Here is a 21,201-nt window from a genome sequence, read left to right as displayed (position 1 = left end):
AAAATTCATGTATTTAGTTGAATTCAATTGAATAGTATTTTGTTCAGAAACTTGTAGAGGATGCTCCATTGCTGCTACATTTCTTTTGTAGCAATCAAACAAAGAAGCGTGGCCTATGTGACAATTTTGCATCACTGCTTTCATCAGGTTATTGCTAAATCGTTGGAACAGCATAGTTGGTTTGTATAAAATTGAAGAATGACAGCTTTTTGCTTATTCTGTAAGATAACTCTCACTCGTGTATTTTAAAGTGTACTTTTATTATGCAAGAAACGTGCCGTTTCCCCTCCAACTGTTTTCTATAATTAAAGCAACGTCATGGTATCTCAGTTCCATTATATTTTAATAATCAACATATATATCATTATTTGTTCTCTAACACACGAGTATTTTCTTAATGTAAAATCTTCAACAGATCTTTATTATTTTATTAGAAAAATTCTAGGTACATACATGTTGACATGTTATAGATACTGTTGGTAATGTAGATAAATGTTAGCTCTGGTTTGTTGTTTATGATTAATTGTTGGTACTACAATAATGGATAATCTTGCTTATTAAAAATTCAATAAAGATAAGGCCAAGTCAGAATATATGTGAAAATAGGTATTTGATATTGATTGCGTTAAATTGATATTATTCTTGGGCAATAGATATTTTTGAAGAACAATCTCGTTATGCGTACACCTCTTTATAATAGACATTATTTGTTCAAATTAAAGCCATAATTCAAAACATATAAAGATGTTTATATGCAAACTACCAAAAATGTTGTGTATCAATAAATATAAGTTCTAACAAAACATGAATAAGAAAAAGATGCTAATCAAATAAGTCAAATTCCATTGACGTACATTGTAATGGATATACGGAGATAAACAACTAAATTCTTAATTCTTAATTAGAATTGTGAATGACGCTTTAGTGTATCTAACCTATAAGTATAAAATGAGATGAAAGGTTCTCGCTTCTCACTATTTTTGTATTTTCCATTTAAGAAAACTATACTAATTTGATGACATATCTCGCATTGTTTGCTAGGCTGGTTCTTACTGGCATATATAAATTATTATTGATTCTATAATCAATTACCCAATAGGCTTTCAACATTTATATGCTTTAAAATAATTAATTGCATAACTTTAGGGGTGCTGGTTCCTTGAAAGAGGCCTGAAATATGGGATTCAAAGCCTTTTTTCTTCTTTGACTAGTCTATTTAGTGGCTCCATAATAGTCCAAGCCTTCAATTGCAATATATAGGCTCCATATATAGTGTAGTGTGCTAACAAAAGAGAATGTATGTGATTCATTTCATCCTAACTTTAGTTGAGAGAAAAATGGTGTCACAAAAAAAGAATATCTCCTTTTGTGATTAATTATTATAGACTACAGTACACTTGAAATAAATTAATGTAGTTATCAATGAAACAAAAATCAAGAATATACCAAATTGAAGACACATCGCTATGAAACGTTTTATCTATAAATTGATTATTGAAAATTTATTTATTTATTTTTTAAAAACTGTTTAGCACCATAGTTAATTTGTTATGTGGAGCAAGATGTTGTAGGATGTGACACTATGTACCGACAAGTACTAACTGTCCTTTCTAATGGTTTGGAGTAAAGTATGATTAACTTGGTCGTGTATAATGGTTTCACATGACCAACAACAATATTAACCTAACTATTTAACTCAACTAATAAAACACATTTTATGGTACAATGGGGACACACCTATCGTTTAGGGTATTTAGAGACCTTTTTATATAGCATTTTTATTTTATTATAATCGAGTTTTATTAATTATAATTGAGTAAAGCACTCAAAGTTGGTAATTACTTTAAATTTAAAATTCTTTTAAGCTAGGTACCTAAATCTGTTTAAAGTTGATCAAGTTAGTATATTATATATTTATGTCGAAATTAAAATTACACCATTCAGTGTGCATAAAAGAAATAACGAATAAAGAGAATTCCAATTTGTCAAACTGGGATTGGAAGGCTCCATTAGGTAAAATTAAAACAAGTAGGCTATTAGTGTATGTCTCTTAACATTGATACAAGCTTTTTCTAGAGAATAACTTGACCAAAAGGGACAAATCCAAGGTTGCTTGCTAATGTGAGACACTAGTACATAGGTTACTCCATTATAATTTTGTGACACAATTTTTTTTTTTTTAAATATGGGACAAACTTATCTATTTAGTCATGTCTATCCGGCATATTTGTTCCCCTTTGTTAACATTATGGAGGCATTCATGCAGAATTTTTTTGTGTATTCCCAATCGGTTAAGTCGATCATTAGGTCAAAAATTATTCTGTCATAGTTTTATTTAAAGAGAAGTAAAGGGTTAGTAAATTTTATGATTTGTAGTCATTAATTAATTATTATTATTGTTCAAATGTATGAAAGGCTTGAGAAATTAGGATCTTTTTTATTATTAAGGGTGACTTAATTAATGTGAAATAATTTCATAAAAAATTTCAAAAAAGTTGGGCTATATATACTAATTAAGTATATTTTAGTATTTTCACATAGAGGCGTGTTAGAAAATAAGTAAGTTTTGTGATTTGTAACTATCAATTAGTTATTATTGGTATTTTTAATGATGTGAGATTTCATTCAATGGTGTGAAATTATTTACTTTTCTTTTGTTAGTTAAGTGCTGACCAAATTTTAATAAAAATACTGGCGTCCTAAACTTTCTCTTATTTAAATATTCGGTGCTATCAATGAATTGTTGCATATATATTTATGCAGAATTAAAGTTTTTATTTATAATTATCTAAATTAATAGTGATAACTTGTCAAGCATGTGTATGTGTAGATAGATTATTAGGAAACACCAAATTTAGATGTTTCCTACTATATTTATGTCCCACTCTATAATTAGTATATTAAGATAGTGTTCCACTCAAAGATGGAAACTTTTTATTTCCTTTTTTTTTTTTAATTTTAAATATAAATATGTGAAGGTATTTTCATCCCTCAGCTTAAATGTGACTAAATTGATTAATACATGGTTGAATAAGTAGCTAGCATAAAAAAGATAAGTCAAACTCTAGCTAACTTTTTTTGATGATAACCTCTCTAGTCTCTACTACTTTTTATGATAATTCCACCTTATTTTGTGCTCAAGAATTTGAACATTTGAGTTTCTTGTAATAATATTATTATTATTATTAAATTCACATCAAAAAGCTATATTTTGGACAAGTTTATTAGACCCTTCTCTCTCTCTCTATATATATTCCTATTATATATAGTCTATAGTCACTCCAAGAGCACAATTTCCCTCTACCATCAAACAGGTTCTTCATTCAATGCTGTTTATGTTACTCCAACAGAATCACAAGGTGATAAGGTGATTAGGCATAATTACTTGAAAGCCCTTCAAGGTTTTGCTTGTTCTATTTCTTCAAAGGTATATTAATCATTAAACCATAACAATCAAAATTAGTTTCTTATTTATTTTTTGTTTGTGTCTGACAAACAAGATAGATTCATAGTATCTATTATTTGGTCGTTAGGATGTGATATTTTTCCATAAGATTGTGGAAGAGTCAGCAAATCTTCTAGATAGTAAAAATTATTGTATGAATATTGCATGTTAGAAATTTTGGAGTCATACTTATGGATTATTGTTACACATTTGCAAATTCCATATACTTGCTATAAAATATTAGATTCTGGGAATGATTTATTCATGTAAAATACCAAGTTAAATTAACATATGGCCCTACCAGATCTTGTTTGTAAGGTCAACTAAGCATGTTCACAAGTTACAAACTCTGCCTTTTCACATTTTTTATTTTTTTAATAACAACATGTTCATACTTGCATTGGAAATTAAAATTAATAGTTAATCCATATATATTTATATATATTCACTGACTATTAATATCAGAACTGAAATTCTCTCTGGCAGGAAGAGGTTTGGTTATCAACAAAGAAAGAAGAGAAAATGAGAGAAAATACTTCAGAAACATGGTTGGTTTTGATGACTGTGATGATCATATTGGGAAGTGGGATAGTGATGTTTGCAAAAATGGTTCAAGAAAAGTTGAAGAAAGGAGAGAAAAGAAGTAAGTTGAGATTGCCACCGGGGAGAAGAGGATGGCCATTGATTGGTGACAGCATCAATTGGTACAATGCTGTTGCAAGTTCTCATCCTCCTCAGTTTGTTGAAGAAATGGTGAAGAGGTACTTACTTAGTTACTTCCATTACAAGCAAAACTATGTTCTAGCTTTTGAAATGGTCTTAGAGTGCTTAATTTTGGAAATCTAGTTGCAAAAATATGCATGCTAATCAATGATTTGTAGAATCCAACCATAACTCTTTTAGAAGGATCATATTCTTTTGAAATTTTTGATTTATTTGGAAATCGATCTGCATACAAGATATTGAAATATTTAACACAGGATTTGCATTTTATCATCACTTTTTTTTGTTCATTTGAAGGTATGGGAAGATATTTTCTTGCAGCCTATTTGGGAAATGGGCAGTGGTGTCTGCAGATCCAACCTTCAACCGGTTTGTGATGCAGAACGAAGGGAAATTGTTCCGGTCGAGTTATCCGAAGTCATTCAGAGATTTGGTTGGTAAAAATGGTGTGATCACAGTGCAAGGAGAGCAGCAGAGGAAGCTGCATGGAATCGCCTCGAATATGATGCGCCTTGAGAAGCTCAAGTTCCATTTCTTGAATGATATACAAAAGGTCATGCTCCAAACTTTGAGCAATTTTGAGAACAACCAAGTCATTCTTCTCCAAGATGTTTGTAGAAAGGTAATAAATTAATTTTTAATGATTATTTTTTTCATCTGTGAATTAAAGCTTATCCATTATCAATTTATCATCAATGTTTAGCACTAAACTTGTGTTTTAATTTAATGCAGGTAGCAATTAACTTAATGGTTAATCAACTATTAGGGGTTTCAAGTGAGTCTCAAATCAATGAAATGGCTCAGTTGTTCTCTGACTTTGTTGATGGTTGTCTTTCAATTCCAGTCAACACACCAGGATTTGCATACCACACTGCTATGAAGGTAATATGAAGAGAAAATTAAAAAAGCAGCAAAAGGCTTAAAGCAGAATAAAATTGAGAAGATTTGAAACGTTTTCATTCAAGAAGAGCTTCTTTAGCAATGCAATTTTGTTTACTTCAAGTATTAAAACTAAATGACTCTAGTACCTTTTATTCCTCAGATGCATAATACACTCTTTGGAAAAATATTACTATTACTATAATTATGCATATTGAATTAACATTCTTTAGAAATGTATATATATCAGGCAAGGGAGAAAATCATAAACAAGATAAACAAGACCATAGAGGTACACAGAAAAAATGATGCTCCAACTGTAGGGAGTGGTGTGCTTGGAAGGCTGCTAGAGGAAGAAAGTCTACCAGATGATGCTGTAGCAGATTTCATCATCAATCTTCTCTTTGCTGGGAACGAAACCACGACGAAAACAATGCTTTTTGCTGTCTTTTTCCTTACTCAGTGTCCTCAAGCCATGAAGCAACTTCTGGTACATATATGATATATAGAACATGAAAGCTTCCGCATATCTTAGTATTCAAGAAATGGAAGTAAAACTCTGTTGTTAACATTTCAATTATTTTCAAACTGATTTGTTGTAACAGGATGAACAAGATTCTCTGAGGAGTAATTCTGGAGAAGAGTTTCTTACATGGCAGGATTACAAAGCAATGCCTTTCACTCAATGTGTAAGTAATAATTCTCCATTTTTCGTATCAGATAATCTTAAAACTCAACTTTGATGTTAACATATTCAAAGGACAACAAATGGACAAAACATTACACTACTAAGGTTTCATGATTGTCTTCACAAACAGGTTATTGATGAAACACTTAGACTTGGGGGAATTGCAATTTGGTTGATGAGAGAAGCAAAAGAAGACATTCAATACCAAGGTATATACATATATATAAATAAACAATTTTTCTTGTTAATTATCATGCTCAAAAGAGACCATAATGTTACTATATGATAAGCATGTACTAATACTATGTTATTTACATTTTTTGAGTAGATTTTGTTATTCCAAAAGGATGCTTTGTAGTTCCATTTCTTTCAGCAGTCCATTTAGATGAGAATGTGTATAATGGAGCTCTAAACTTCAATCCTTGGAGATGGATGGAACCTGAAAATGAGGTTAGTCCCATCATTGGTTCATATATACTTCAAAAAAACATTCATAATGACATAATAAGACTTCCTTTTCATTTTACTCCATTCCTAAGTCCTAATTACTATATCTGCTTAAAATAATGAAGGAGAAGAGAAACTGGAGAACTAGTCCATTCTATGCACCCTTTGGAGGAGGTGCAAGATTCTGTCCTGGAGCCGAGCTTGCTCGCCTTCAGATTGCGCTTTTTCTTCATTACTTTGTAACTACCTACAGGTAATGCCACCCTTCAGTGCATTGTTAGTTACATGAATTCTGCTATCAAATTGGTGTAAAATTTTTTACACTGTCATCAAGCTATCTCTTTGTTATGTAACTAAAACGGTTGAATTATGTCGAAATTTACATACATAATATTTTTGTAAGTCAATAATGTAAAATATTTCGTGGCGAGTTTTGAGCAGATGGACACAGATGAAGGAAGACAGGATGTCCTTCTTTCCCTCTGCAAGATTAGTGAATGGCTTTGAAATATGCCTAACAAGAAGACAAGATCATGAAGAAACAAGTTGAAAAGATCATGTCACCAATGTTCATATCAAATTCCTTCAAGTTCTCCACTATTTTTGAGTCTTTGTTTTCTCTGGCTACTCTTTTTTGCTGAGTACTCTCTCAGTTTCACCCAGCAATGATGTGTTTTTCAGAGTTTGAATTCTGTTCTCAATGTATCATTAATTGTGTATAGATTTTTTTTTCCTTTTTTTTCCCTCCTTTCTTTATAGTGCAGATATGCACTAGTCATAAAGCTTGTATAGTATACAGCATCCAAGTCTTAAAGGTGTTTCATTTTTCTTGATGTTACTCACTTTTATAGTAATTTTAAAAAAAAAAAAATCTAAAGTAAAAATCATATTTAGTTTGAAAAGAGAAATTGGAATGCCATTTAATAAAATAATTTATGGAAGAGGAAAAATATGATAATTGTTGAAAAAAAATAAACTTTCATCCTTATCAATGAGGCTTAAATTTTTTATTATGGATGAGGCCGGTGTGTATTTATCAGTATTGATTACGTAGGTGTTTTTTTTATGAGGATGTGTAATTAGACTACCTGACTATTTTGTATGAAGATTAAAAAAAAAAATACTAAATTAAAAGATTCGATTTTTTTTTATCGTGATTATTTTTTATTTTAAATTTTAAAAATCGTATAGTCCAATTTTTGTTCTTAAATATTGCTGTTGTTCTCTAAAATTTGAAAGGTCCGATTTTTATACTCTAAATCAAATAAAATTTATTTAAAATTAACATTTTTATAGGCTATGAACATAGAAAAATTACATCCCCATCCAGTATAAAAAATAATTTGCGTATCAAGGACAATACTTCAATATGAAGCATGAATTTTCATCAAACTAAAATTGGTGAGAAAGAAAATGTATCTTCCAAAAAGTCATGTCAAATGAAAGTAAAAGAAAGTAAAAGAGACAAAAGCCAAATTACTAGGAACAACATGATTTTTTGGGATTTTTTTTAAATAACAGCATTTAAAATAGAATTTTAAATAATAACATATAATTTAAAATTTAATTTTTTATATTTCATATTTTGAAACCTTGATAATATAATCAAAATATTTTTTTTTGTATATGTCATTGAACAATCATTTAAAACTCAACTTTCATACAATTAGCTTTTGATGATATTGATAGTTGAAAAAGTTCATTCAATTAGTGTAGTTATAAAATTTTTTCAATCAAACCAAGAGAAGAGGAGGATGAAGTTAATTGGTGCTGGACAAAATCTGGTATATATGAAGTTGGGTCAGTATACAAAATTGCTTATGGATTCTTTCATTCTCCTACTTCATTGAGGTCCCAGAACATACACAACAGAGTCTGGAATAGCATTTGGGAGTTGAAATTACCACATAAAATTAAGATTTTTCTATGGAAAAGTCTTCATGAAAAGCTTCCGGTGTTGCAACAAGTTCACAGCCGGTTCGCATCCACTCCTGCCACTTGTCCAAGATGCATGTTGAAGGCTGAATCAATTTCTCATGCTTTGTTCCAATGCCCCCTGTCTTCAATAATATGGAGCCTAAACTTAATAACCCCTGACCTATGGATGAGAGAAGAAGAAACTTTTTTCAATTGGTGGTAACGAGTCTTATCCTGGGCAGCGGCTCAATTCGACGGTAGACAAAAGACCCTCCTCATAGCGGCGCTGTGTTGGAGCACTTGGAAAGCGAGGAATCGGTGTGTTTTTGAGAAGGTAATAAGCCCAGCACCAGAGATAGTGAAAGAAGCTAGCAATTTAGTGCGTGAACTCGTGAACCAATTCTTACTTTACTCTTCTTTAAGCTCTTAGTCTTTTAGTCACAGCTGATGATAAATGGGAATACCCAATTCTTTTGTGCTTCCTTATGGAAACACTTTTATTTTATATTAATAAAATAATATTTATCTTTGGAAAAAAAAAGCTAAAGCTAATTTTAAAAGAAGAAACACAAATAGATAGATAATATTCTTTTGAACCGATTTCTAAAAAAGAACACACATTCTCTAAAAAAATAAAAAAATTTTAAAACTAAAAAAAATTAATTAATATTGACCAATTTTTTTTTCTTCCCAATAGTATCTCTTGCTATTATTATTGTCGTTTATTTTTTCGTTTGTGATAAATAAGTCGGTCATACTCGTATAATATGTTCCAGAATCGTGTTCTTTCTGAGACGAGCTTCGCAATCGAAAATCCAGAGCCTTAACAATTAACACATAACCCCTTTGCCATTGTCACACCAAATCTTTATACGATAACTGTTGTTGAAGATGGCGGGTAGAGAAGTTCGAGAATACACCAATCTCAGCGACCCCAAAGGTGATTTTTTTTTTGAAGATTTTTTTTTTTCAAATTTTCATTATTATTATTGTTATCACAATTTGCGATGGTCGATGCTGTTTTTCGCTTAAAGATTTTATCTTTTTCTAACTCTGGTTACTGGGTATGTGCTGATTTCTGCAGATAAGAAATGGGGCAAAGGGAAGGATAAGATTGACGATGAAGACATTACTTTCCAACGAATGGTTGCAAAGGTTAGCGCATTGATTCACCTTTGCACGTTTTCTTCATATATGTTTGTAATATATAATTGAGTACGCACTTGCATATGATATTTCATATTTTGATCTTGAGGCTAATGTAGAAAGAACCCTAGTTTTTATTTTAATTTTCCTTGAAAAAAAAATGGTAGAAGAATCTGTAATGGGTCATTTGTTTGTGCAAATTTAAGCAAATGGTATTTTATTACCTATGAAAACAGTTTATGTTATAATTTATGGAGGGCTATGTTGTGGTCTTTTATTACAAGTATTTGCCTTTGTCTTTCTGTAATTGTTGAGTAAGCTATGAGATAGCAGCACTGAACAAGCTTAGTTGGTAGCTTCTTTGTAATTCACTTTCCGTGAATAAGGAATGAGTGAAAAGAGGCTGTAGCTAAAATCGAAGTTTTGTTATTCGTTCTAAGTCTAACTGAAGAGGTAGGATTCTGAGTTGTGTTATTTTGTGGTTGTTTTCTCTTGTGACTTGTAAACTCTCTGTCTACGTTGTTCTAAATTTTCAAATAACTTCTTCGGGTGTGGAAATTTTGCTGATAACATGCCCTGGCAGGGATTTTGGCTTCCTGTATTGGGTGGTTGATGCATGCAGATGCAAGAGGTTGCTGGTGAGCGTGGTGGTTACCTTCATGGGCGAGGCGGTACCGCATCTTTTTCCCCTGATTTTGTGTTTTCTATGTTGCTTGTGTTATGTCAGCTGTTACCACTCATTCTTTGGCTGCCGCTGCTCATATATCATGTATAGTTTCTCTGGTTTTTTCTTAAATTTTCAATGTGCAGCCTTGGACAGTGATGATTTGCTCTATCTAAAGGAGCAAATGGAAGCCGAGGAGGATGCAGAACGTCTCCTGCGTCGCACTGAAAAACGGGCATTCGCCGCATTTAAGATATCCTTTTTTACTACAACCCTTTTGGATTTAAATGGATTCTTATGTTCATGGACTATTTGTATCTTAGTTTACCTTCTCATGTAATATAATTTTTTAATGGTGCTGGAAGAATGTGCTTTTGAGTTCTAGTTATGACGGAGTAGGGTCCCTTATATCATGAATGTTCTGTATATTGTTTCCTTGACTGGTAGTTACAGAGCTGCAAGCTTAGCAGATTCTTCACCGGCGTCAGTTCCATTGGCATTTCGTGTCGAGCCAAAGCCAAAGAGTGGGATCAGGTAGATTTTCTTCCTGTCCTACTTAGTACTTCCCACCTAAATTTCGTTCCCCCGCAAACCAATGCCCCACCTAAACACTTCATAGTGTTTATATCTGTATATATAGGCAGCAAGATCTGTTGAAGAAAGTTGTGGAGATTAAACCTAAGCGCCCAAGGACTGATGGCAATCAGTCCCCAGCTTCCAGTAACGTGTCTGTTACAAATCGTAAGCCTGAGCATCATAATGAGAACGAGCGGCCTTCTTCAGGACTGAAGAAAGTAGAGGAGCAATCTTTGTCTGGATTGCAGAAAGTAGAGGAACGTCCGTCATCGGCCTCATGCAAAGCAGAAGAAAAGCCTAAGAATGCTAACACTGCTGGTGGGGGATTACTGGGCTTGGCATATGCTAGTTCTGACGACGATGATGAAGAATGATACTTTTGATGGAAAACCACGTTGTTCAGTCCAAGTTATGTAGTTTTAGTACAGAAAGTTTTATTTCTTTTAGAACATTTTGTTATGATATTGCGTAGTGAAGATGGCATGAATTACTATGAAGGCTGAAAGAGAACAAGATGAAGTGCTACTATTTAAGTGTACAATTAGACGAAAAGTACAATTTTGAATGAATCTTTAAACTTTAATATGCTAGTTGTGTTTCTTGCCATACAATTTTGTAAGCATTTGGTAAAGTGCAATCAGGGCACACTGTTGAATGATTTTTTTTTTTTAATTTCAATGACACTTCTTTTTTTGAAAAATGTATAACTTTAATAAATGTTTACTTTTGAAATCCAGAAATTGTGCATTCCTTTTGTAAAATTCTCATTGTTAACACCTTCGTATTTACTTTAAAGTTTAAACTATATTTAAATCATTGAATCATTTGCTTTGATACCAAAGTTGATATATTATACATTGCATAACCTTCTCAAGGAGATTCTTACTCTGCTGGGTCCAATTTGAAAACAAAAAGCTAACATGGAAGTATCAGTTTCTACACAACATCAAATCCTCAATTCAAATGAAGAACTAAGAGGTTATATTGATATATTCAAACAATTTTCTGCACAAATTCTTGAAAAGCATTCTCTCCTTTGTGCTTAGAGAGGTAATCTACAAGCAATTCCATGGTTCTAGCCTCTGCTGCAAAACCTTTTTCTTTCATAATTTGAAAATATTTTATTGACTTCAGAACATCATTTCGTGGTAGTAATCCTTGGATGAAGACATTATATGTGCAGCTATTTGGCAAGCAGCCATGCTCTTCCATATTCATCAGCAGCTCTTCAGCATCAATCAGAAGTCCTTCCCTGCATAGACCTTGGATCATTATTGTATATGTATATTGATCAGGTTTCAAGCCTTTTGTTGGCATACAAGAGAAGAGTTCACACGCATCATTCAGTTTTCCAGCACGGCACATTCCATCGAGCACCACATTGTAAATTTCAATATTAAGATCCAAATTATTCTTCTCCATTTCTCTAAATAATGATATTGCATCAGAAAACAAATGACATTTGAATAGGCCATCCAATATAGTGGCACAGCTCGATAGATCGGGATATTGACCAAATTTGTGCATTGTAAAAAACAATTCTTTAGCAGCTAACGGTTTACCCACTTTGCAAAATCCATGGATAAGAGTATTCCAAGTCACAACACTCAGATTTAAACCTTTATCGATCATTTCATCCAAGAGATAAATAGCCTTATTAATCCTTTTGATCTTGCACCACCCATGGATTAATGAATTATAAGTGTAGACTTCTGGTACGCATCCCTTGTGAACCATCAAATCAAATACTTTCATGGCCTCCTCCATTTGATCCTGGGAACAATAAGCAGCAATCATCGAGTTATAGGTGACCACATCGGGCTCCTTTCCCATTCGTACCATTTGACCAAGTATGGCTCTAGCACTCGAAATCTTTCCCTCTTTACAAAGAGCATCCATTAAAATATTAAAAGTATGCGTATCCGGCATAATTCCCTTTTGTTTCCTCTCGCTCAGTAAAGACGCAGCCTCCTGCCATCTGCTGAAAGTAAAGAGCCCTTGAATCAAGCGATTGTAAGTGATAGTACTGGGTTGTATACCTTTCGTTGTTATTTCGGAGAATAGACTCAAAGCCTCAGATAGCAGCCCATCCTTGCAAAGACTATCCACAATTGCATTATAACCCGTAACATCAACACTTGGTTTGCAGTTTCTTGTTTCCGTCTTCCTTAGAATGGCAATGGCAGCAGGGGTGTTGCCCATCTTGCACAATCCATTTATAATTGCTCCAAACGTGTGGGCGTCGGGTTGATATCCCATGTTATCCATGTGGTCAACAAACCAAATAGCATAATCCACATTGCCTTCAATACAAAGACCATTAACAATGGTGTTAAATGTGACCACATCGGGCTCCAAGCCGATTTTGAACATCGTCCCAACCACAGAGAAGGCAAAGGGAGTGTGATTCAAACGGCACAGACAATTGACAACAATACTGAGTGTATAGATATCAGATTTGAGTCGTAAGGAGAACAAGTGTTTGATTAACGAAATGGCAGCTGTGTAATGCTTCATCTTAACAATAGAGCTAAACAAAAAGTTAAAGTCATTCACGCATGGCAAAGGGTTCATGGAAAGCATTTTGTCAAACAGATGCAGAGCAGAATCAAGGTTCTGGAGATTCCTAATAGAATTTACGAGATGGGGTCTGTCCTTGATGGCATCAAGAAAGGGTTTGGGACGAGAAAAAGTACCAAATTGAGATTGCTGCGGAAGGAAGCGCAGAGAAGCTCTTGTTGATGAACGCAACATCATTGATGAGTGAAGAACGCAGCAGCTACGCTCGCCGCAAGGGTATGAAATTCATGGCGATAATGAAGGTGGTGATATGGACGGGGATTGCGGGCTTGCGGCAGTGATTGGTGAAGACTGAAGAATCCTCACAAAGTATTCATTAATCAATTGCTGTACGGCTGTTGTACCTAGGGGTGGAAACAGGCCAGGCCAGGCTTTGCTCTTAACAGGCTTGGCCTGTCATACAGTTGATTGGGCTGAGCCTGGCCTGCAGCCTGTTATAGGCTCTTTATAAAGTACTAGGTCTGGTCTGTTATTCAGCCTGGCTTGGCCTGAAGCCTGTTAAAAGGCCTGCTAATTTTTTTTACAAAAATAAAAATAATATTTAAAAAAATTATTTTTTAATAAAAATAGTTATATGTAATATATCATATATTTAATATTTGTAAAAAATTTTAAACTTTTAACATATTTAAAATATACAAAAATATTTATAATAAAATATAATAAATTTAAAATACCTCATAACTTTATTAATAATAAATAATTATTTATATATTTAATTATATTTTAACAGGTCCAGACAGGCCTGACAGGCCTATAAAGCTAATTAGTGAGCCTGGACTTGGTCTATTAATGTATTAAGACTTTTAAAAGAGTCTGGGCCTGTACCTATTTTATAACAGGTCAGGCCAGGTCAGGCCAAACACAGGCCAGGCTGCAGGCCCCTGGCAGGTCGCCTGGCCTTTTTCCACCCCTAGTTGTACCTGCTGAAAATTATAAATTAATTATTAATTAATTGTTTATTAAAATGAAGAATTTGGTATTTGATGAATTTTTTTATTTCATTACTGTAAATAAATTTGATTACAAGGATTGCTACACATACAAGTAATTTTTGTTTACAAGTCTTACAAGTTGGGCCTAACACGCGCGTTACTGAACTATGTTCGCGTGTTTCATCTTTCGTTTTCTTTTTTACAAAAAAAGAAGAAGAAGAGACACAGAGAAAGAATAAGAAGAAGAAGAGGAAGAGGAAGCACGGAGAAAGAAAAAGAAAAAAAAGAGGCACAAAAAAAAGTGAAAACAACATGAATATAAATGACTTGTATGGAAAAGCGTTCTCTCTTTGTCTTCGATCTCCTTCTGTTTATTTTTTTTTTCATGGTTTCTGAAATCAAGCTTTGAAATTGTTTTGAAGATGATGGAACTTCATAAATACATCCGAACGATTACAAAAATACACCCAAACACAGAAATACATCCAAATGATTACAGACCTAAAGAGTTACAGAAATAAACCAAAGGATTACAGAAATACACCTAAAGGATTTAAGAAATACACCCAAAGGATTTAAGAAATACACCAAATATAGGGAGAGACAGTATATTTCTTCTTAAAATCTTTTAATATTTTGCTGGTTAAAGATTAGGCACATGATAGAGACAATCTAGAAAAAAAATCTAGATGGTGTTGATGACGAAGATAACGAAAAAGAAAAATTACGAAAAAAGAGAAAAAGAGGCACAAAAAAAACATAAAACGGCGTGAATATAAATAACTTATATGACTTAGATTAAAAATCACTTGTACGTGGAGAATTACTCTTTGATTATTTATATGTTGTAAGTTTAATTATTCTAATATAGCAGATTTAACTATTCTATTAATTGATTATTTATTAAAAATATATATAATTATATATACATATATATAAATAAATATAAAAAACTGATTTTAATGACTGCTTTTTATTATAATGTAGTATTTTGATAAAGTTAACAGAATAAATTAACATAAAAGAACTTTTTCATATTTCATTGAAGAAAAATAATTAGTAAGTCTAATTTATTTTTTAATTATTTTCTTAATTTTTAAATAAAATTTTTTAAAATTGCTTGCACTTTTAATGTTTTCAAAAAATAATATATATTAATGAACCAATTTTTTTTTTATGAACAACGTGGATTAACGTCCAAAAAAAAACAAGAGTCTAACAAAGTGGAGCTCATTCAAGTCTTGACCGTCACTGCTGAGTCCACTTCAATCTCCACATTCGCATAGTCTAAACAATGTGTCAAATCCAAGCCGAGAAGAACATTCTAAAGTTTTGCTAATATCACATAGCAATATTAAATACTATATTATATTCAAATATTCTTAAAAATTCCCATGAATGAAGCTTAAAACGAAGTAGATGACTAGAATACCGTAACGCATAACTTTCTTATTCTGCTGTGGCCAATTTGAAAAAAAAAAGCAGCATGAAAGTATCAGTTTCTACACTAGAACATCAATGCTTTCTTCATGACTTAAGAAAGTAGAGGAACGTATGATACTTTTGATTGAAAATATGTAATTTTAGTACAGAAAGTTTTATTTCTTATAGAACATTTTGTTATTACATTGCGTAGTGAAAATGGCATGACAAGTTTCTTGTATGAAGCATTAGTATGAAGGCTGAAAGAGAACAAGTAAAATGTTACTATTTAAGTGTAGAATTAGACAACAAATACAATTTTAAATGAATCTTTAAACTTTAATGTGCTAGTTTTATTTCTTGCCATACAATTTTTTAAGCATTTAGTACAGAGCAATCAGGACACACTGCTAGAAGATTTTTCTTTTCTTTCAATGACGTTTCTTTTTTTTTTTTAAATGTATAATTTTAAAGAACTAAGAGGTTATATTGATATTTTCAAATGATTTTAGGCTATATTGATATATTCAAACAATTTTCTGCACAAGTTCTTGAAAAGCATTCTCTCCTTTGTGCGTAGAGAGGTAATCTACAAGCAATTCCATGGTTCTAGCATCTGCTGCATAACCTTTTTCTTTCATAATCCGAAGATATTTTACTGACTTCGGAACATCATTTCTTCTCAGTAATCCTTGAACCAATACATTATATGTGCAGGAATTGGGCAAGCAGCCATCCTCTTCCATACTCATCAGTAACTCTTCAGCATCAATCAGAAGTCCTTCCCTACATAGACCTTGGATCATGATTGTATAAGTATATACATCAGGTTTCAAGCCTTTTGCTGGCAGACAAGAGAAGAGTTCACACACATCATTCAGTTTTCCAGCACGGCACATTCCATCGAGCACCACATTGTAAATTTCAATATTAAGATCCAAATTATTCTTCTCAATTTCTCTAAATAATGATATTGCATCAGAAAACAAATGACATTTGAATAGGCCATCCAATATAGTGGCACAGCTCGATAGATCGGGATATTGACCAAATTTGTGCATTGTAAAAAACAATTCTTTAGCAGCTAACGGTTTACCCACTTTGCAAAATCCATGGATAAGAGTATTCCAAGTCACAACATTCAGATTTAAACCTTTATCGATCATTTCATCCAAGAGATAAATAGCCTTATTAATCCTTTTGATCTTGCACCATCCATGGATTAATGAATTATAAGTGTAGACTTCTGGTACGCATCCCTTGTGAACCATCAAATCAAATACTTTCATGGCCTCCTCCATTTGATTTTGGGAACAATAAGCAGCAATCATTGAGTTATAGGTGACAACATTAGGCTCCTTTCCCATTCGAACCATTTGACCAAGTATGGCTCTAGCACTCAAAACCTTTCCCTCTTTACAAAGAGCATCCATTAAAATATTAAAAGTATGCGTATCCAGCATAATTCCCTTTTGTTTCCTCTCGCTGAGTAAAGACGCAGCCTCCTGCCATCTGCTGAAAGTAAAGAGCCCTTGAATCAAGCCATTGTAAGTGATAGTACTGGGTTGTATACCTTTCGTTGTCATTTCCGAGAATAGACTCAAAGCCTCAGATAGCAGCCCATCCTTGCAAAGACTATCCACAATTGCATTATAACCCGTAACATCAACACTTGGTTTGCACTTTCTTGTTTCTGCCTTCCTTAGAATGGCAATGGCAGCAGGGGTGTTGCCCATCTTGCACAATCCATTTATAATTGCTCCAAAGGTGCGGCTGTTGGGTTGATACCCCAAGTTATCCATGTGGTCAGCTAACCATATAGCAAGATCCACCTTGCCTTCAATACAAAGACCATTAACAATGGTGTTCAATGTGACCACATTGGGCTCCAAGCCGATTTTGAACATCGTCCCCACCACAGAGAAGGCAAAGGGAGTGTGATTCAAACGGCACAGACAATTGACAACAATACTGAGTGTATAGATATTAGATTTGAGTCGTAAGGAGAACAAGTGTTTGATTAACGAAATGGCAGCTGTGTAATGCTTCATCTTAACCATAGAGCTAAACAAAAAGTTAAAGTCCTTGACAGATGGCAAAGGGTTCATGGAAAGCATTTTGTCAAACAGATGCAGAGCAGAATCAAGGTTCTGGAGATTCCTAATAGAATCTACGAGACGGGGTCTATCCTTGATGGCATCAATATCAGTGGTATAAGAGAGAGTAATGGGAATAAGGTAGGGTTTGGGATGAGAAAGAGTACCAAATTGAGATTGAGATTGCTGCCGAAAGAAGCGCAGAGAAGCTTTTGTTGATGAAAGCAACATCATTGATGAGCGAAGAACGCAGCAGCTACTCTCGCCGCAAGGGTATGAAATTCATGGCATTGAAGGTGGTGATAGTGGCTGCTATTGGTGAAGACTCGGTCTTCACAAAGTATTAAACTATTAATTAATTAATTGCTGTAGGTACCTTCTGAAAATTAGAAATTAGCTATGAAGAGGGGTCATAGGGGATGGCAATGCCGCCGGGAGGGCGGGTGTTTGTCTAATTGTCTCTGATTACGTTCTGTTCCATGATAATTGGTATTCAATTTATTTTATTTTAATCCGTAATTAGTAAAAAATTAAATTTTAATTCGTTTTTGCGGGTATTTATTTCATTTCTATTTTATCTGCTTCTATAACTATTAAAATCTAATAAATAAAATAAAATTTTAAAATTTATATAAAATATAACATAAATTAAAATAAAAATATAAATATAATATAATATTATTAATTATTTTATTAATTATTATATATATTATATATTATATATTAAAAGTATATATATTTATCAATATTATATATATACCAAGACGGGTAGAGACGAATTTAACCTAAACTCGACCTCGTCTCACTCCGTCTAAGAATCCGTCCTGTTAAAAATTTGTTCGGCACGAGGACAAATAATTATCCATTTCGAATGGTAGGATGTGGTGAATACTCACGAATTTAAAAAATCCTGTTAAATTAATAGATAATTAGTCAATAAATTAATTCTTAATAAAGAAAATTAGAAATGTGAATATTATATTAAATTAGGATAGAGCTCATCGAAACGAGAATTTTGACACTAATTTTAAAAAATTCGACCCAAGATTGCACCGAACGGGCCGAATTGGTTGAACCAAGCCCAACCGGCCAACACGCTTAAGTGTGTTTGGATTGCAGTTTGCAAACGGGAGTTTGCAAACGGGAGTTTGCATAAAATTGATTTTGTAAAATTGATTTTGATGAAAAGTAAGTTTGGGTTAACGTGATTTATGTTTGACAATCTTTATATCAAAATTGATTATAGTAAAACAAATATTGTTTGGATTATACTACTCAAAATTACTTTTAGATAAAAAATTACTAAAAGAGACATCAATTTAAATAATTTTTTTATATGTATACAAAATCAGAATACTAACAAAAATAATATAAAAAATATTTATCATATAAATAAAATAAATACAATAAAAAAATGAAAGAGAGTACTATAAATTTTATAATATCAAAAAAAAAAAATATTCTATAATTTTTCTAGTACTATTAGTACTCTTTAATTTAGTATTATTTTGGACTATAAATTTTCATTATTTATGGCTTTATTGTTACTTATAATTAATTTTTTATTTATTTTGTCCTTTTTTATATGATCATAGATAATTTATATTATACAAAATTTTGATAATAAACGTAGTATATAATAATTATAATTACAAATTTTATAAAGTCATAATATCAATTCTGCGTTCAGGAAAATAAAAATGGCCAAACATAAAAGTGAAGCTTTCAAGAAGCTCAAACGTGCTTCTCTCCTCCCCAACGTGTTTGTCAAACACACCCTAAATGAAGCACGGTTTCTTCTTCCCCATTTCAGCAAGAACACTGAAAGCAATACACAGGGGAGAAGAAGAGAAGAAACCCCCAACCCTCTTACGGCAAATTCAAATCACCGTAATTCTTCCGTCCGAGCTCCGATCGCCGTACCGTTTGCGGCCACGTGACCACTGCAACGAGTTCTGCATTTTTACCGGAACAATTTCATAGGTAACCCGCTTATTCACTCTCAGCCTTTTCTTCCCCAATTTTTATTAAATTAAGTGGAGGTATTGAATTTCTTTGCTCTTTGATGTTCTAGGATCCAATTAGCTTGAGGAAAACGTTCATCCTTACTTATATGAAGTTTGGGTAAGGTGAGGATACCATAAATCCTATTTAATTTACTAAATTTATGCCTTGGGTATATATGTGTTACGAATGTGTATTAGGTTGTAAATAAATACTTGGAGTTTGAAATTGTGGATATTGAAACTTGGAGGAAGCTGAACACTAGTATTTTGTTGGGGTTTCTGGGCTTGTGTTGGTTTTAATAAGTTTCCTTGATCACTACGAGGAAACCGGCCAATGTATGATTTAGGTTTCTTGCATTTAATATATAATGTTCTGTGAAAACTTAGGTTAGATGACTATAGGATAGGCTGAAATGTATGTGTATATAATTATTGCTTAGTATCTTGTTAACTAGTTGGTTTTGGTTTGGTGATTGTTAACTAATTAATGAATTGATAAGTTTGTTGATTAAAGATTTGAGGATGTAAATTTATGGTTAATGATGCTTGATGGTTAGTGGTAATTTGATGAATTTGTTGATGATTTGAAATATAATTATTGTGGTGATTGTTATAGTGATGAGGAAGGGTATGTTGTGTTGAATTGGCAGGTTTGGTAGTGAATAGAATGGAACTTTTGAATGAAAAAGAGGTTTGGGGAGTTTTGCAAAACTTGGTTTTGGGCCAAACTTCGGCAAGCTATAATTTGACTTTCGGACCCTCAACTTGTTTCTAACTTATTTTAAATGAAAATTGGATTCATGAAGTTTATGCCATTCGAAGAACGGATGAAAAACGATTTAAAATGATTAATTTATGCTCGACAGAAATTTTGGTTTGAAACAGGCAATTTTGCAGTTTTCAACTGAATCAGGTTTTTCGGAAAACGTACGCCCACGCGTACGCATGGCATGAAATTTTTAACTGTGCGTACGCGAGTAGCCTTATGCATACGCGTAAAGGACTAGCAATGCATGTCCACGCGTACGCATGGCCCACGCGTACGCGTGACATGAAGTATTCAGTTACGCGTATGCATGATAAGGGGATGCGCGCGCGAGCTGCCTTTTTGCACTCCCACGCGTACGCATGAAGTATTCAAGGCTCCTAGTTTATTATATTCTTTTGTTATTACATGTACACTTTTTATTTTAGAGGTCGTAATACCACATCACCTCTGTTTTACGGCTTAAGCATAAAGATGAGTGTGGTAGGGTGTTACATTATGGTATCAGAGCAGTTCGGTTCCTATAGAGCCTGACAGACGGACTGATATGCTTCTGTGCATTCTCTGTATATGATTCTATGTGCTATTAGGATATCTGACTGATATACATAGCATAAACGTTTGTGAGCGTGCATTTGGAACTTAAAGCATTAGACCTGTGATATTGAGACTGATCAACTTAATATCACTTGTTTGCTGTGTATAGGGACCAGATGTCGACTAGCGGACGCGGTCGTGGGCGAGGTAGAGGTAGGATTGGCATCGTTACTCCTGGCCTGGCAGGGAATGATCCAGTAGACTTTATGGCTGCCCTGGAAAATATGGCTGCAGCTATGCAGGCGACAGCCGAGGCACTGGGTAATCAGATAAACCAGAGTAATCACGGGAACAATAATGATGAAGAAGGCCCT

The 21,201-nt window shown here is 33.1% G+C and overlaps 5 protein-coding genes across 15 annotated transcripts in view; 3 read left to right on the top strand and 2 right to left on the bottom strand.

The window, feature by feature from the left end:
• LOC107644653 overlaps window positions 1–292 on the top strand; it is a 6,448-nt gene extending 6,156 nt beyond the window's left edge. The window contains exon 6 of one of the 2 annotated variants that reach the window (XM_016348562.2): window positions 148–292. The gene's annotated coding sequence lies outside the window, so the exon portion shown is untranslated. Of the gene's footprint in view, window positions 1–91 lie in introns of both variants that reach the window. The other variant, XM_021103134.1, reaches the window with a different exon arrangement.
• Window positions 3,294–7,017, top strand: LOC107644650 (abietadienol/abietadienal oxidase). 3 transcript variants are annotated; one of them, XM_021103130.1, is made up of 10 exons: window positions 3,294–3,427; window positions 3,932–4,206; window positions 4,466–4,790; window positions 4,901–5,050; window positions 5,298–5,537; window positions 5,653–5,736; window positions 5,866–5,944; window positions 6,064–6,185; window positions 6,308–6,435; window positions 6,621–7,017. In XM_021103130.1, the coding sequence occupies exons 2-10, from the start codon at window positions 3,968–3,970 to the stop codon at window positions 6,730–6,732; spliced, it is 1,479 nt and encodes a 492-aa protein (XP_020958789.1). In that variant the 5' UTR covers window positions 3,294–3,427; window positions 3,932–3,967; the 3' UTR covers window positions 6,733–7,017. The 3 variants fall into 3 exon arrangements, with proteins under 3 accessions (XP_020958789.1, XP_016204040.1, XP_020958788.1); XM_016348554.2 differs by having other exon boundaries at window positions 3,911–4,206; window positions 6,624–7,017; XM_021103129.1 differs by having other exon boundaries at window positions 3,911–4,206.
• Window positions 8,820–11,132, top strand: LOC107644651. Of its 8 annotated transcripts, none has more exons than XM_016348558.2 (6): window positions 8,820–9,039; window positions 9,184–9,254; window positions 9,868–9,916; window positions 10,056–10,162; window positions 10,361–10,443; window positions 10,550–11,132. In XM_016348558.2, the coding sequence occupies exons 1-6, from the start codon at window positions 8,991–8,993 to the stop codon at window positions 10,857–10,859; spliced, it is 669 nt and encodes a 222-aa protein (XP_016204044.1). In that variant the 5' UTR covers window positions 8,820–8,990; the 3' UTR covers window positions 10,860–11,132. The 8 variants fall into 8 exon arrangements, with proteins under 8 accessions (XP_016204044.1, XP_016204043.1, XP_020958786.1 ...); XM_016348557.2 differs by having other exon boundaries at window positions 10,529–11,132; XM_016348560.2 differs by having other exon boundaries at window positions 8,845–9,039; window positions 9,829–9,916.
• LOC107644648 (putative pentatricopeptide repeat-containing protein At1g12700, mitochondrial) lies at window positions 11,412–13,486 on the bottom strand. The gene is made up of 2 exons (XM_021103125.1): window positions 13,182–13,486; window positions 11,412–12,788 (listed from the first exon to the last, which is right to left on the bottom strand). Exons 1-2 carry the CDS (start codon window positions 13,240–13,242, stop codon window positions 11,479–11,481), a joined length of 1,371 nt encoding a protein of 456 aa, XP_020958784.1. The 5' UTR covers window positions 13,243–13,486; the 3' UTR covers window positions 11,412–11,478.
• Window positions 15,810–17,961, bottom strand: LOC110262656 (putative pentatricopeptide repeat-containing protein At1g12700, mitochondrial). Its single transcript, XM_021103124.1, has one exon. It carries the CDS (start codon window positions 17,750–17,752, stop codon window positions 15,950–15,952), a length of 1,803 nt encoding a protein of 600 aa, XP_020958783.1. The 5' UTR covers window positions 17,753–17,961; the 3' UTR covers window positions 15,810–15,949.

The sequence above is a fragment of the Arachis ipaensis genome, chromosome B05 (assembly GCF_000816755.2).
Source record: "Arachis ipaensis cultivar K30076 chromosome B05, Araip1.1, whole genome shotgun sequence".
NCBI lineage: Eukaryota > Viridiplantae > Streptophyta > Magnoliopsida > Fabales > Fabaceae > Arachis > Arachis ipaensis.
The sequence above is the reverse complement of the archived record's forward strand: the minus strand, read 5'-3'. Positions and strand labels throughout refer to the sequence as shown.

What these genes read in the sequence shown, in the direction of transcription:
- LOC107644650 (XM_021103130.1), top strand. Translation starts at nt 3,968, where the DNA reads ATGAGAGAAAATACTTCAGAAACATGGTTGGTTTTGATGACTGTGATG. An exon ending in GTTGAAGAAATGGTGAAGAG is followed by an intron (nt 4,207 to 4,465) that starts GTACTTACTTAG and finishes GTTCATTTGAAG; the next exon opens with GTATGGGAAGATATTTTCTT. An exon ending in CATACCACACTGCTATGAAG is followed by an intron (nt 5,051 to 5,297) that starts GTAATATGAAGA and finishes TATATATATCAG; the next exon opens with GCAAGGGAGAAAATCATAAA.
- LOC107644651 (XM_016348555.2), top strand. Translation starts at nt 9,220, where the DNA reads ATGAAGACATTACTTTCCAACGAATGGTTGCAAAG. An exon ending in TCCAACGAATGGTTGCAAAG is followed by an intron (nt 9,255 to 9,828) that starts GTTAGCGCATTG and finishes ATGCCCTGGCAG; the next exon opens with GGATTTTGGCTTCCTGTATT. An exon ending in GGGCATTCGCCGCATTTAAG is followed by an intron (nt 10,163 to 10,360) that starts ATATCCTTTTTT and finishes ACTGGTAGTTAC; the next exon opens with AGAGCTGCAAGCTTAGCAGA.
- LOC107644648 (XM_021103125.1), bottom strand. Translation starts at nt 13,242, where the DNA reads ATGATGTTGCGTTCATCAACAAGAGCTTCTCTGCGCTTCCTTCCGCAG. An exon ending in TCCGCAGCAATCTCAATTTG is followed by an intron (nt 12,789 to 13,181) that starts GTACTTTTTCTC and finishes TTTGTATTGAAG; the next exon opens with GCAATGTGGATTATGCTATT.
- LOC110262656 (XM_021103124.1), bottom strand. Translation starts at nt 17,752, where the DNA reads ATGATGTTGCTTTCATCAACAAAAGCTTCTCTGCGCTTCTTTCGGCAG.